Raw genomic sequence first — 13,891 nt, forward strand, 5'->3', positions numbered from 1 at the left:
ATGGTGGACGCGGATGAAGTCGCCAAGTTGTGCTACGAGCGGTTCAGCCAGCTTCCCCGGAGAGGGAAGCCTGAGCCGGGCAGAGAGTGGACCCTGCTGGCCGCCGTGGTCCAAGTCACCCGGGGTGTAAACTCTGACTCAGGTTTGACAGCCGAATGAACCGCAGCATGTTTCTCTGTGCTGTTACTGTCTCTGGTTTCCATAAACTGGCCACAAACCTCATGTTATTCTGAAAACTAAACTTTTTTAAACAGGATCTGGTCTCAGAGCTAACTTTCAAGCTAACATCGCGAGCGTTTACCGTTAATACTGGGTTATATAATCATAACACAACTCTTAACTTGAGCAAATGCACATAAATGAGCATTATTAACAGTTTACAGTTTTATTAAAGTGCATAAAAAGTCCAGATTACATTTAAAAACCAAGGAAATATACATTTTCTGTTCTGTTCACAGTCTATGTGAATATTCACTGAGGGAATAATAATGAGCATTTTTAAATCATTTATTAGATATTTAATACAATCAAATTTATTAATTAAATTAATACAAAGTTATTAATAGTCAAACAGTAATGATAATGAACGTTATCACACCAGGCTGTGGGAATCTTGTCTTGTCTTGTCAGATCTTGTCAGATCTTGTCTTGTCTTGTCAGATCTTGTCTTGTCTTGTCTTGTCTTGTCAGATCTTGTTTTGTCTTGTCAGATCTTGTTAGATCTTGTCTTGTCTTGTCTTGTCTTGTCAGATCTTGCCTTGTCAGATCTTGTCTTGTCTTGTCTAGTCTTGTCTTGTCAGATCTTGTCTTGTCTTGTCTTGTCAGATCTTGTCAGATCTTGCCTTGTCTTGTCTTGTCTTGTCAGATCTTGCCTTGTCTTGTCTTGTCTTGTCAGATCTTGCCTTGTCAGATCTTGTCTTGTCTTGTCTTGTCTTGTCTTGTCAGATCTTGTCTTGTCTTGTCTTGTCTTGTCTTGTCTTGTCTTGTCTTGTCTTGTCTTGCCAGATCTTGTCTTGTCTTGTCAGATCTTGTTTTGTCTTGTCAGATCTTGTTAGATCTTGTCTTGTCTTGTCTTGTCTTGTCAGATCTTGCCTTGTCAGATCTTGTCTTGTCTTGTCTTGTCTAGTCTTGTCTTGTCAGATCTTGTCTTGTCTTGTCTTGTCAGATCTTGTCAGATCTTGCCTTGTCTTGTCTTGTCTTGTCAGATCTTGCCTTGTCAGATCTTGTCTTGTCTTGTCTTGTCTTGTCTTGTCAGATCTTGTTTTGTCTTGTCAGATCTTGTTAGATCTTGTCTTGTCTTGTCTTGTCAGATCTTGCCTTGTCAGATCTTGTCTTGTCTTGTCTAGTCTTGTCTTGTCAGATCTTGTCTTGTCTTGTCTTGTCAGATCTTGTCAGATCTTGCCTTGTCTTGTCTTGTCTTGTCAGATCTTGCCTTGTCAGATCTTGTCTTGTCTTGTCTAGTCTTGTCTTGTCAGATCTTGTCTTGTCTTGTCTTGTCAGATCTTGTCAGATCTTGCCTTGTCTTGTCTTGTCTTGTCAGATCTTGCCTTGTCTAGTCTTGTCTTGTCAGATCTTGTCTTGTCTTGTCAGATCTTGCCTTATCTTGTCTTGTCTTGTCAGATCTTGTCTTGTCAGATCTTGTCTTGTCTTGTCTTGCCTTGTCAGATCTTGTCTTGTCTTGTCTTGTCAGATCTTGTCTTGTCTTGTCTTGTCTTGTCAGATCTTGTCTTGTCTTGTCTTGTCAGATCTTGTCTTGTCTTGTCTTGTCAGATCTTGTCTTGTCAGATCTTGTCTTGTCTTGTTTTGTCTCGTTTTGCTTGTTAGAAGTTTGTCAAGTTAAGATTTCTTTGTTGGTCAAAAAAAAAAAAAGGAAACTACAAATAAATATCTCAAAACTAAATCTTTGTTTGTCTGTGAAAGATGTTTAACTGTTGCTGAGTTTGATTATTTACTACAGAAAAACAATAATGAATGAGCAGATTATTCAGAGAAATGTATAACGTAGTACTTTGTTCCTTTCCAGCCAAGATGGAGGTTGTTTCTCTGGGAACTGGAACTAAATGTATTGGACAGACGGCTATGAGTCCCAACGGTGAGTTTCTATTCTGTTGTTGTTCTCAATGAATTAATGAATTATTGCCTTTAAGCCACTGTCAAACAGTTTTTAATATAAAACCCCAGGTAGCATACATTCAGCATGTTTTTAATTTATTCTCTCTCACATTTAGGAGATGTTCTGAATGACAGCCATGCAGAAGTCATCGCAAGAAGGGGATGTATCAGGTGGGTTTTATCTGTCTGTGTCACAGCTGATATTTGAGGATAAAAAACATTTTTGCGTATTAACTCCAACAAACAATAATTTAGTACAGTCCAAGTATTTTCTAGTAGTTGAGTATGGTTAACGTACCACTAAATAATAACCCATTATTACACATATAGCTACTGTTATTGCTACTGTTATTTTATTAATTAGTATTTGTTAAATTGTATTAATAAAATGAAATATAACAAAAACTGAAATGATATAAAATAACACATATAAACACTGTTATTGCTTCTGGTATGAAGAGCATTTATATAGTTGAGGTTTATTCAGTGTGATTAGTAAAGATGTTGTTTCATTAATTAGCAGACGGAGATCTTGTCTTATTTTTGGCGTCCAGGCTACGGTTCAGATACTCGGTCTGTCCGTGCAGCTTCCACACTTTTCACGATCCAGTTCTGTCTCTTTTTGGTCATTTTCAGCCTCATAGCTGTAAAACCAACCGTCTGAATTGTGTGTGTGCTCGTAGGTACCTGATCCAGGAGCTCCTCGGGGCCGTGAGCGGTCGCAGCAGCTCGGTGTTTTCTCCAGCTGATGAGCCGGGGAAGTGGAGGCTTCAGCCGGGAGTTTCCTTCCTCTTCTTCACCAGCCACACTCCCTGTGAGTCCAGCATGCTAGCAGCGCGCTAACGCTAGCTCAGAAAGAGTGTGGCCTCTTTGAAATGATCTGTTTCTATGAAATAACCGGGCATGTAATGTGACCCTAAACACTAATGCCTGTTAATGTAGGAGTGATGCTTTATAAATGATGACTTACTAATGTTACCTGCAGTATTATATATATATATATATATATATATATATATATATGTCTTTAACCTGCAAATGAATCGTGTGTGAAGCTGATAAAAAAAGTAAAAGCTTTACGAAGAATCCTGCTATCGGGACTTTAAAACAAACGGCAACAACAACTTCCAAACCTTTAAATATTAAGCGTCCCAGCAGGTTCATCACTGTCTGGTCTCCCCTGGAAACATTTCTACTTTCTGTAGATGCTGGTGTCGTATTTGATCACTTTGATTTAACCTGAAACCTTTTTTCATGTGTTACCAGGCGGTGACGCCTCCATTGTCCCTATGACTGACAGCCAGTCCCAGCCCTGTCCTCCTGTCACACCTGTGAGCAGCTGTGAGGTGTCGGATGTAGGAGGAGGAGGAGGAGGAGGTGGTTTGAAAAGGAAAGCCGAGGAACCAAGTGAAGGACAAAACAAAAAGCTGGACAGAGGAGACGCTAAACTGTCCTCCACTTTAATGAGTCATCTGAAGGAGACGCCTGTGGAGACGGACGGTCCTCCAGACGTCCACAGAACGGGAGCTAAGTGCGTCCAGGGCGGCCCCGCCGACCCTCTGCACCCCGGGGTGGGCTACCACAGCACCGGGCTGCTCCGGGTGAAGCCAGGACGGGGGGAGCCGACCCTGTCCCTCTCCTGCAGCGACAAGCTGGCTCGCTGGGGGGTGCTGGGCTTCCAGGGCGCACTGCTCTCCCATTACCTACAGGAGGCGCTCTACTTCAGCACCGTGGTGGTGGGGAAGTGTCCGTACAGCCAGGAGGTCATGCACCGAGCTTTGGTGTCAAGGTGAGTAAGTACATTATATTGATTTAAATTCATTGTTCAGCAGACGCACTGCGGATGGGAAGTAACTGTTCTCCTTACAAGTGGTCCTGGACTCGATGGATCTCAGCCGCCTGCGAGAGGGGAGTCTGTTAAATAATCTGTGTCCAGGGTGAGAGGGATCGGCCACAGTCTTAGCTGCAGTGTTCAGCTCATCCAGAGACTTCAGGCTGCAGCCAATCACCTTCTCTGCAGAGTCAATGACACGCTGCAGTCTGCTCTCGTCTTTAAGCTGCGTTCCAGAAAACTGGGAAGTCTGAAATCTCTCTGTTGCTTATGTTCAACTTGGTTCTCCTGGAACGCTTTGAGGTCACTCCAAGTGGGATTAATCCGACATCCCAGCTTTCTAGAATGCAGCATTAACAGAGGCTGCAGCATACCAGGTGGTGATGGACTCAGTGATGGTGCAGTGTAGAAGTGAACCATCATTGTCTTTGGCAGGTTGAATTTCTTCAGCTGCTGCAGGAAGTACGTCCTCTGCTGTGCTTTTTTAATTAGGGCGCTGATGTTCAGCTCCCATTTGAGGTCCTGGGACATGATGGTGCCCAGGAAACGGAAGGAGTCCACTAGAGTCTAGAGTAACACAGGATGATGGGTAGGAGTGGGGCTGTCTTTCTTCTGTAGTCCACCATCATCTCCACTGTCTTGGCCGCAGCCAATCTCCAGGTTGTTACGGCTGCACCAAGTCACCAGGAGGTCATCTCTAGTCTGTAGGTGGTCTCGATGAGGGTGGTGTCATCCACAAACTTCAGGAGATGGACAGACTCATGACTGGAGGTGCAGAAGAGCAGAGGTGAAAGGTCACAGCCTTGAGGGGATCCTGTGCTGATGGTACAGGAGTCAGCCTCACATGCTGCCTCCTGTCAGACAGGAAGTCTGTGATCCACCTGCAGATGGAGTCAGGCACGGTCAGCTGGGAGAGTTTGTCCTGTAGCAGAGACGGAACGGCCGCGTTGAAGGCCGAGCTGAAGTCCACAAACAGGACCCTGGCGTATGATCTGGGGGAGTCCAGGTGCTGGAGGATGAGGTGGAGGGACAGGATGACGGCGTCGTCCACAGATCTGTTTGCTTTACAGAGGAGGACATGAAATCTGAATAAAGTGAGACAGTCCTGGCTGTGCAAAAATAAAAACCCTAGAATGTAACACCACGATATTTTGCAGCTTCATTAATTTAGCTCTGGATCTGGAGGCACTGCTTCTGTAATTTCATTTTAATCTTTAATAAAACAGACTCTAATGATTTTAATTTAGTCAAAGGCATCTCGTCTTTACTGATGTGATGCATGAAGTTGAATCAGTGGGAGGAAGAGTTTATTCTGCTGTCATTGTGCAGGTTTGAGATTTAAGGTTTAAGAGAAAAGTTTGCTGTTGTTGTTTCAGACTTTGTTTGGGTTCTTCTCGTTATTAAATCTCAGCGGAGGAAACTCTACCAGTCAGTCACATCTACATACACACACGGTATATTTTTCCTTTTTTAGCTGTTCTCCCTGTCTCACCTGTCAGCGGCTGGGTGCAGCAGCACTTTTAAATAAGACGGGAGCAAACAAACTCAGCCCGCGGTACCCGAGGTTTCCAGTAAACTTCCACTCAGAGCTGAAAAAGCTGCTCTGACGATGTCGCAGAGATAATCTGGTCATAGTCACCATTAAAACCTACGAGACGTCCCCCAGGTGTTTCCTGAAGAGCGGTTTGGAAGCTCAGATTAGTTTCTCTGTCAGTCTCCATCTTTGAATGAAAAGAAGTCGACCTCATGATTAATTAATTGCTTCCTGGTGAATAATAACTATTATTAATGACCTGATGTTTAATCACCTTCCATTAATTCAAACAGGAACACATCAATCATCAACCAGCGCCCTGCGGTTCCTCAAACGGCCACTAGAGGCAGACTGCGCTGAAGTTTTGAAGCTCAGTGTGGCGTCTCAGCGCGTCGCCATCTTGGCAGCTAATTCACAAATGGTTAAAGAGGTGGAGCCTGAGTGGAGCTAGAAACACACACCTGTCACTCAAAACAGCCACGCCCCTTAATTATCTAGAACTTTGGGATAATTTTTACCAGTTTGTGCAAAGTTGTAAACATGTTTATTCCTACTGTAAAGTTTTTAACATGGACATGGTCTGTGGGGGATTAGGAGACTGCCTCTAGTGGACATTAGAGGAACTGCAGCTTCACTTTTCTGCAGCTTCACTTAAACCATAGCTATAACTTTTAAAACGTTATTTTCCGAGCGTGAACATGGGAAATAAATCACTTTTATCTTATCTATCATAAATAAAATCGTCTGCATATAAAGAATGATGAACAATATGATGGAAAGATGAATATTTTTACGATTGCGCACTGAAAACAGACGAATGATGATCAAAACAAAGATCTGTTGGTGCGACTCTTAAATAATAAAAAAGCTCTACTGGATTTTTATTGGACATTTTCAGCTGCTGATTGTTATTCCAGGTTAAATATCCGTCCTCCTGTGCTCCCAGGTGCTCCCATGTGTCCGACCTCCCTGCTGGTTTCTCTGTACGTCCACCGGTGCTGCTCCAGTCCAGTCTGGAGTTTCCCTTCAGCCAGGCCCAGACCGAGCTCCAACACCAGGCCGGGCAGGGACGAATCTCCCCCTGTGGGGCAGGTACGGTACAGGTACACCCCCGTAACCCTCATGAAATTAAAATAAACATTAGCCACGTCGTCAGCAATACATACTAATAGTTGTTGCTTAGTTTGTGGTAAATGTGTTTCAGCCATCAGCTGGTGTAATGTGACAGAGCAGCCACTAGATGTCACCGCTAACGGCTACAAACATGGAGTCACCAGGAAGGCCCTGGGGACGCCGAAAGCCAGGTACAGCCAGCGCCCTCTCATACCTGGCCACTTCATTAGGTACACGTGTTAGTTCAGTAGTTCTGCAAAATTAAAACACAGCTGAATCAACATCTCTCTCAGTTATTAGAAACTAAAGCTGGAGACCAGAACCTTCATGGAGACTAGATTTAGAGCAGGACTGTTAGTTTAGAACACATTCACTAGTGTACCTAATAAAATGACCAGTGAGTGTCAATTTAAATTGTATTTCCTCAGTAATGACCGGTCTGTTTATTTACTTTGCTTTCTGTGAAGAAGAGAGACATTACAGCTTGTTCTAAAATACGTATCATCTCCCCAGGTCATGATGACGGTCTCTAAAAACAGTTGAGTCACCGTCTCTCTCAGGCCCTGTTTACACGTACATGGTTATTTTGAAAAACGGAGACATTTACCTTCGTTTGAGCCCTTCGTTTACACGCAAACGGAGAATTCGCCTCTGAAAACGATGCTTTCTAAAAACTCCGGCCAGAGTGGATATTTTGGAAAACTTCGGTTGCACGTTTGCATGTAAACTGACAAAAACGAAGGTTTAGGCAGCCGACGTCACAGTATGCGCCAGAATGTGCACCTGCATGCTCCAAAAGTGCGACCTATGTTTATGTTTATTCGTCGCTTGCTTTCTATTTTCAGGATTCTGATTGGCTAACGTGGGCTTGAGCTTCTCGTTACACTGCCACCTACAGGGTTGGCATGCTCTTGACAGCATATATACACGGGTTCGTGTAAACGAAAACTTTTCTGAAAACTGATAGGTGTGCACGATGTTATTTTTGAAAACGGAGAGGGTGAAATGTCCGTTTATGAAAATAACCGGCCACGTGTAAACGTTGTCTCAGTTATTAGAAACTAAAGCTGAACACCAGAACCTTTAGAGCAGGGGTGTCAAACTGATCCTGTGGCTGCAGGTTTTCATTCCAACCATGCAGCACCCATGCAGTGGGTGTGGCTGGCAAGTTTGTGTTCCAATCAAGCAAGAGGACACCTGAAATGACTGCGTGAAGGCAGTTCAGTTGATGGATGGAGCCAAGTCAGGTGTGCTGCTGCATGGTTGGAATGAAAACCTGCAGCCACAGGATCAGTTTGACACCTGTGCTTAAGAGCACGACAGTAACATTAGGACTCATTCACTAGGTTGCCTAATAGGGGCTGAACGACTTTGGATTTTTTTAAAGACGACTAATATCTGATGAAACTGAGAGTCATGGATGACGTCAAACATAAAAACACAGTAGAAAGTAATGAAATCTATGTTTTTGACCTGAATACATATTGTAGTCTCAGCTCTACCAGAACTTCTATCTCTCACATGGCGCATTAACAGCAACAAAGTCGACTAATAGAACATAACAGAACTGTCAATAGTGTTTAATAGTACTTCACAGCATGTTTTAATGTAGAATAATGCGGTATATCTCCAAAGTCTTCTCCGTGTCCTGCAGCTAAAGGTCTAATAACTTTATCAAACAGTTGATGTGCAGCCTCCTTCTCTCTGTTACCACAGGACGTTTGGTGAAGTTGTTAACTGACTGCTGTCCAGAGGATTTGGGCCGTTCCTCTGCTAGCGTTAGCGTTAGCCTTTTCAGATGCACTGCAGTAGTACTTTAGTTGTACTGTCCTCCAGGGGGCGTCCATGTTGTTGTTGTCACGTCAGGTTTAACACAGAAAAGGTCACGGATGTGCAGAAAAAAAAGAACCAAGAAAAGTACAAGTGTTCACAGTTTTCATTGTTCACTCACTGGCCACTTCATTAGGTACACTAGTGAACACGGTCCTGCTCTAAATCTCATCTCCATGAAGGTTCAGTTTTAGTTTCTAAAAACTGAGAGAGATGTAGATTCAGATGGGTTTTCATTTTGTTGTACTATAGAACTGACACATGTTCCTATTATTTTGGCATCAGTGGACTAGACTAAGGAACAGAAACTCTTTAGTTCAATCCAGTTTAACAGCATCGCAACCTCCATCCTCCACACTCATCATGCAGGTTAATCACCTCCTCTCTGACGCTGCTTCTACATCAACTCCACATTATTTAGATTAGACTAGTGTACCTAATGAACTGGACGGGGAGTGTATAACAACATTTTAATCTCTACAAACTGTTCCTGTGTGTTTCTTTTCTCCAGGTCTCTTCTCTGTAAACTGGAGCTTTTTCATTCCTTCCTGTCTCTGGTTACGACCACCGATCCTCCACGTCTCCCCCACTCCCTCAGGTAACAAACAAACGGCTCTTTCATGACCTCACCGTGGCGTTAAAACGCCTCACGCCAAATTGGAAACTGTACATCGGGTTCGTGTAAGCATGAGCCTGCTCGACAGGTTTACGTTTTCCATAAAATGTATAGTGTCCTCTGAGACTACACAACACAGTGTGTCTGTGTGTGTGCTTCGATTCATTAGAACGTAAAAGCTGCTAAGAACCGGTGGGACGGTCGGACGAACCCGCAGCTCTTAAAAAGATTTGATTTCAGGTTCCACAAAAGAAAAAGAGTTATTTAAGTTTTACGTTTGATCTGCCAGCTCTTTTCTAAATAAATTCATCCACTGGTTTATGAAATGTTTGCTTGAAAACCGACTGAAATGTTAAAATATTTGCAGGATATTCATCGTTTAATTGCTTAGAGCTGAGATATTAATTAATAGTTTGCTCTGTAGAGCAGTAGACCGCATCAGAGAAGTCCCCATCTAATTTATTTAGATTTAGATTTTATATGTTAAGACGAGAACTGGAAATGTTAAATATTTGTGTGAGCAATTTGTTTATCAGCTAAGATTCTTATACATCATATAAATGTGGATGTTAATTGTAAAACTGACTCTGTTCATCAATATGGTTTTATACTTTGTGATATAGTGCCAGTCAAAAGCTTCTCATTCAATGGTTTTTCTTTATTTTTATTATTTTCTTCATTTAGTTTCTTTAAGACGTTTCTTCCAAGTCTTCAGCTCCAAAAAGGGGAGTTAAGGTTTAAAAAGGAACATCTGTCTGTTAACAATCACTAACTCAGCCGCAGTTGGAGGAAACAGTTTGATCCTGTTTTCTTTCCCCAGTAAACGGTTCCCGAGCAACCTGTTAATGTTCAGAGGCTCCACACCCAAAGTTGTGCATGGGGCCGTCCCTCCAAAACAGTTGTGATTCATCAGAGAATGGACGTGGGCCTCCTGAGGGTGTCCTGTTGTTAGTGGGGGGGCCTTTGAGGGGAGGGGCCTCTGTGGATCATCCCACAGATACTTGATCAGTTTGGGATCTAGTGAATCTGGAGGCCAGGTCAACACCTTGTGCTGTTCTTCATGTTTTTTTTTTAGTTGTTCCTAAAGTGTTTTTGTGTGTGTGTCTGTGTCAGGCTGCATCCTGCTGGGGATGGCTGCTGCCATCAAGGAGTGTCATTGCTATGGGGTGGGGGTGCCTGGTCTGGTCTAGGTGGGGTGGGGGTGCCTGGTCTGGTCTAGGTGGGTGCTACATGTCTAAGTAACATCCACACCAATGAATGCCAGGTCCAGAAGTTTCCCAGCAGAACATTGAACTGTCACAAGATGGTTTAAATGTTATTCACTTCTCCTGTCAGTGGTCATAATGTTGTGGCTGATCGGTGTAGATTTCTCTGGCTAAAATGTGGACGTTGTTGTCTTCATAGAGGGTCCGCTGTCCCTTAGAGCCGTAGGTGGACACCTGTCTCATGTTCAGTCCAGTTGCTTTTGTTTCAGCTTCAAATTAAATAAATACCAGGATGTCGTGAAACATTAAATAAGGTTTTAAACCTGTGTGTGTGTGTGTGTGTGTGTGTGTGTGTGTGTGTGTGTGTGTGTGTGTGTGTGTGTGTGTGTGTGTGTGTGTGTGTGTGTGTGTGTGTGTGTACCAGTCACGCTGTAGGATCAAATAGTTCAGATTCTCATAACTTGACTTTGACTTTCAGGTAGCTCAGTATCAAGTCCCCTGGAGCTGAATGTTTGCAGCCCTCTCTGTGTGTGTGTGTGTGTGTGTGTGTGTGTGTGTGTGTGTGTATTAATGTGAATCATCTTTGGGGCGGGGTACACAATGCTGCTTCTGTTCAGCAGAATTTCAGCATATAACCTGATCTGCAACACACACACACACCCACACACACACACATTCTTATATTGTTCTACACTCTTAGTCACACAAAGACTTTGTGGTGAGACAGTAGATTGTGTTGTAAGGCAGGATGAAATGAGGGACCAGTCTGTGTGTCTGTTGTTACGCTGAGCTGATGGAAAATAAATCCTCCAACTTGTTGAACACCGTCCACTCAGTGTGTCCCACCGGTAAACCTGACGATGGGTCGGTGCATATTTTCACAGTCGGTCTTTTTACAGTCTATGGAAAGCATGATAGTGCAGCTATAAAGGCATCGGGAGTGGAATGTCGTCAGTCAGACCTGAGATCTCACCGATGTAAATTCATTCCTCGTCCTGAAGGTGAAAACACACTTTTCCCAAATTCATTCAGACTTTAAGGACTGATGTCTTGAATGAGTTCTGGAAGCAACGGCAATACTGTCCCACACTTTTCTAAAGGATGTAGAAGGTCTGGCTCCATCTGACAGACCTGGCAGATTTATAGTAAACCTCAGCCACAACATTATGACCACTGACAGGAGAAGTAAATAACATTTAAACCATCTTGTGACAGTTCAGTGTTCTGCTGGGAAACTTCTGGACCTGGCATTCATTGGTGTGGATGTTACTTAGACATGTAGCACCCACCTAGACCAGACCAGGCCCCCCCACCCCATAGCAATGACACTCCTTGATGGCAGCAGCCATCCCCAGCAGGATGCAGCCTGACACAGACACACACACAAAAACACTTTAGGAACAACTAAAAAAAAAACATGAAGAACAGCACAAGGTGTTGACCTGGCCTCCAAATTCACTAGATCTCAAACTGATCAAGTATCTGTGGGATGATCCACAGAGGCCCCTCCCCTCAAAGCCCCCCCCCCACTAACAACAGGACACCCTCAGAAGGCCCATGTCCATTGTCTGATGAATCACCACAAGGGAGACCTGCACAATATTAGGAAGGTGCAGCCAAAACAGCTCTGACCCATCGAGGCATGGACTCCTCTTCAGGGATAATTAGTGTTTCTCAAAGATTCGTTTTATTATGTCCGTGCAAAAATAACAACGATAAATGATTTTGGAATAATGGACCCTCCCTTCCCCTACCCGCCCCTCTTTTTTTTTTTTTTTTTCTCCTCGTCTCCAGGACGACAGAGCTGCAGACGTACTGGGACTACAAGCGAGCGTCCCGGTCGTACCAGAAGGCCTGGCAGCAGCTCTGCAGCCAGGCCTTCCCTCTGTGGCCTCGCAGTGACAGAAATCTCCTCCTCTTTCACTAAAAAAAAAAAAGGAGCTGCTGCTGCTGCTGCTGCTGCTTATCAGGCGGTGATGAAAAGCCGTGTTCTTTGTTGCAGCGTGAGCTAGAAGGTCACAGGTCCAGAATGACTGCTGGCCTGGACGTATTGTTTGTCTTATCTGACTCATGGAACTCACATTTCAAAGCCAAGCTGGAGAATATGACTCTTACTTTGTTTTCTCTTGTTTTGGATCAGCTGGTCCGCTGCAGTATGAATGTTCTCCTTCAGTTCCTGCCATAGTATGAGGTCATTCAACTTCACGTGTTCCAAAAGTTTGTCAATCAGAGGGCTCCTACCCTTTTGTCAAGTCTTCCTGTTTTACTGTTGCTGGGTTAGACAAACAATAGCTAAGTAGAAAAAAATAAAGAGCATCTAATATCTGGAATCTAGAGGCAACAGCTAACGTTAGCAACCATGCGACCGCTGTCAGACACTGGAAAAATGTCACCACTTTATAGTTTTGTCATGGTTTATTTCCTCACTGTATCCACGAGCTTTAATACTGGTTACGTCTACAGGAGCCCCGCTTGTCTATTGTTTGTTTAAATTAAATATCAGAGTTTAATGTATCCCCTGTAGTCAAGTCTCTCTATTCAAACGTCTCGTTTTGTCCGTCAGAAACACAAATGATGTTTAAAGTCAACGAAAATGTGGGAAACTTGAACCCTTTTATATTTTGTGATCCAAATTCTCTCTCGAATGACTTCACATGACTCGACTGGTGAGCTCATCGTTTCACTCGCCAGTTTTCTGGTCTGGGACTGATTAATAAGAGGCAGCACGAGGCCCAGCACTGGAGACCAGGCACTAAATCAGTGCAGAGACACAGGGCTGGTTGTGTTTTGCTTTGACTCAGCAGATTCCTGTTCACTAATACTGAACATGGTGCTGTGGGTTCTGACCATTTTCAGTCCTGGTGCCTGTTGTCGTCTCCGTGGGTCCTGCTAACTTTGCTCAAATGTTGTAGGAATGCAAAGAAAACAATCAAGACAAAAAGCTCTGTGCTCCCTTAACCTAATAATAATAATAATAAGGATTTTTAAATTAAGAAATTGAAATTACCTTCTAATCCCAGAGGTGCACTTTCTTTTACACCTGACTGATATGTAATATTGGCTCATTTTCCTGAATAAACAAACACAGGAGTCTGATATTTCTGTTTTATGCAGAAAAGTAGAAATTCTGAAATGTGCAAAAGCGCCACCGTCTATGGATGGAACCGTACTGTCCCTTAGATAATGCCGGGTTCGTCACGGAGAAGGACAACTGCATTCTATTTTCCATTAATTAAATTTAAATAAAACAAACACACAGTGAGATCCATTTTACATTCAGTTTTATTGGTTTCAGTCTCTTCCAGCTAAACCCTTTTTATTCCATCTAAAACTCCTTAACGTCTTAAAGGTCTAACGGTCGTACAACACTGATGAAATAAAGACAGTCATAGCATCCCATCAACATGTGACGGCTCCATGTTTAAAAGCCTGCATCAGCTTCATGGTGCACATACTGGACATAAACGGATGCTCTGCTCTAATTCAGCACCGGGAACTACAGAAACTATGCAGCCAAAGAGCCGAGCAACACTTTACTTGAAGGAAGTGATTAAAGTGCTCTTCATTTGTTTCTGGTTTTAATCATTAAAAGAACAAAATGGCACAGGGATGTTGTTCTGCACTTTTAATCTTCATGTTCTTCTCCTCTG

The 13,891-nt window shown here is 43.3% G+C and overlaps 1 protein-coding gene across 2 annotated transcripts; it reads left to right on the forward strand.

The window, feature by feature from the left end:
• adat1 (adenosine deaminase tRNA specific 1) lies at positions 1-13,215 on the forward strand (the record flags this gene model as incomplete). 2 transcript variants are annotated; one of them, XM_084554733.1, is made up of 9 exons in its annotated part: positions 1-142; positions 2,024-2,092; positions 2,232-2,283; positions 2,796-2,926; positions 3,379-3,901; positions 6,424-6,569; positions 6,682-6,781; positions 8,932-9,018; positions 12,036-13,215. In XM_084554733.1, 9 exons carry the CDS (start codon positions 1-3, stop codon positions 12,166-12,168), a joined length of 1,383 nt encoding a protein of 460 aa, XP_084410859.1. In that variant the 3' UTR covers positions 12,169-13,215. The 2 variants fall into 2 exon arrangements, with proteins under 2 accessions (XP_084410859.1, XP_084410858.1); XM_084554732.1 differs by having other exon boundaries at positions 2,229-2,283; positions 12,036-13,214.
• Positions 13,216-13,891: the final 676 nt, after the last annotated feature.

The sequence above is a fragment of the Chelon labrosus genome, assembly GCF_963514085.1.
Source record: "Chelon labrosus genome assembly, chromosome: 11".
NCBI lineage: Eukaryota > Metazoa > Chordata > Actinopteri > Mugiliformes > Mugilidae > Chelon > Chelon labrosus.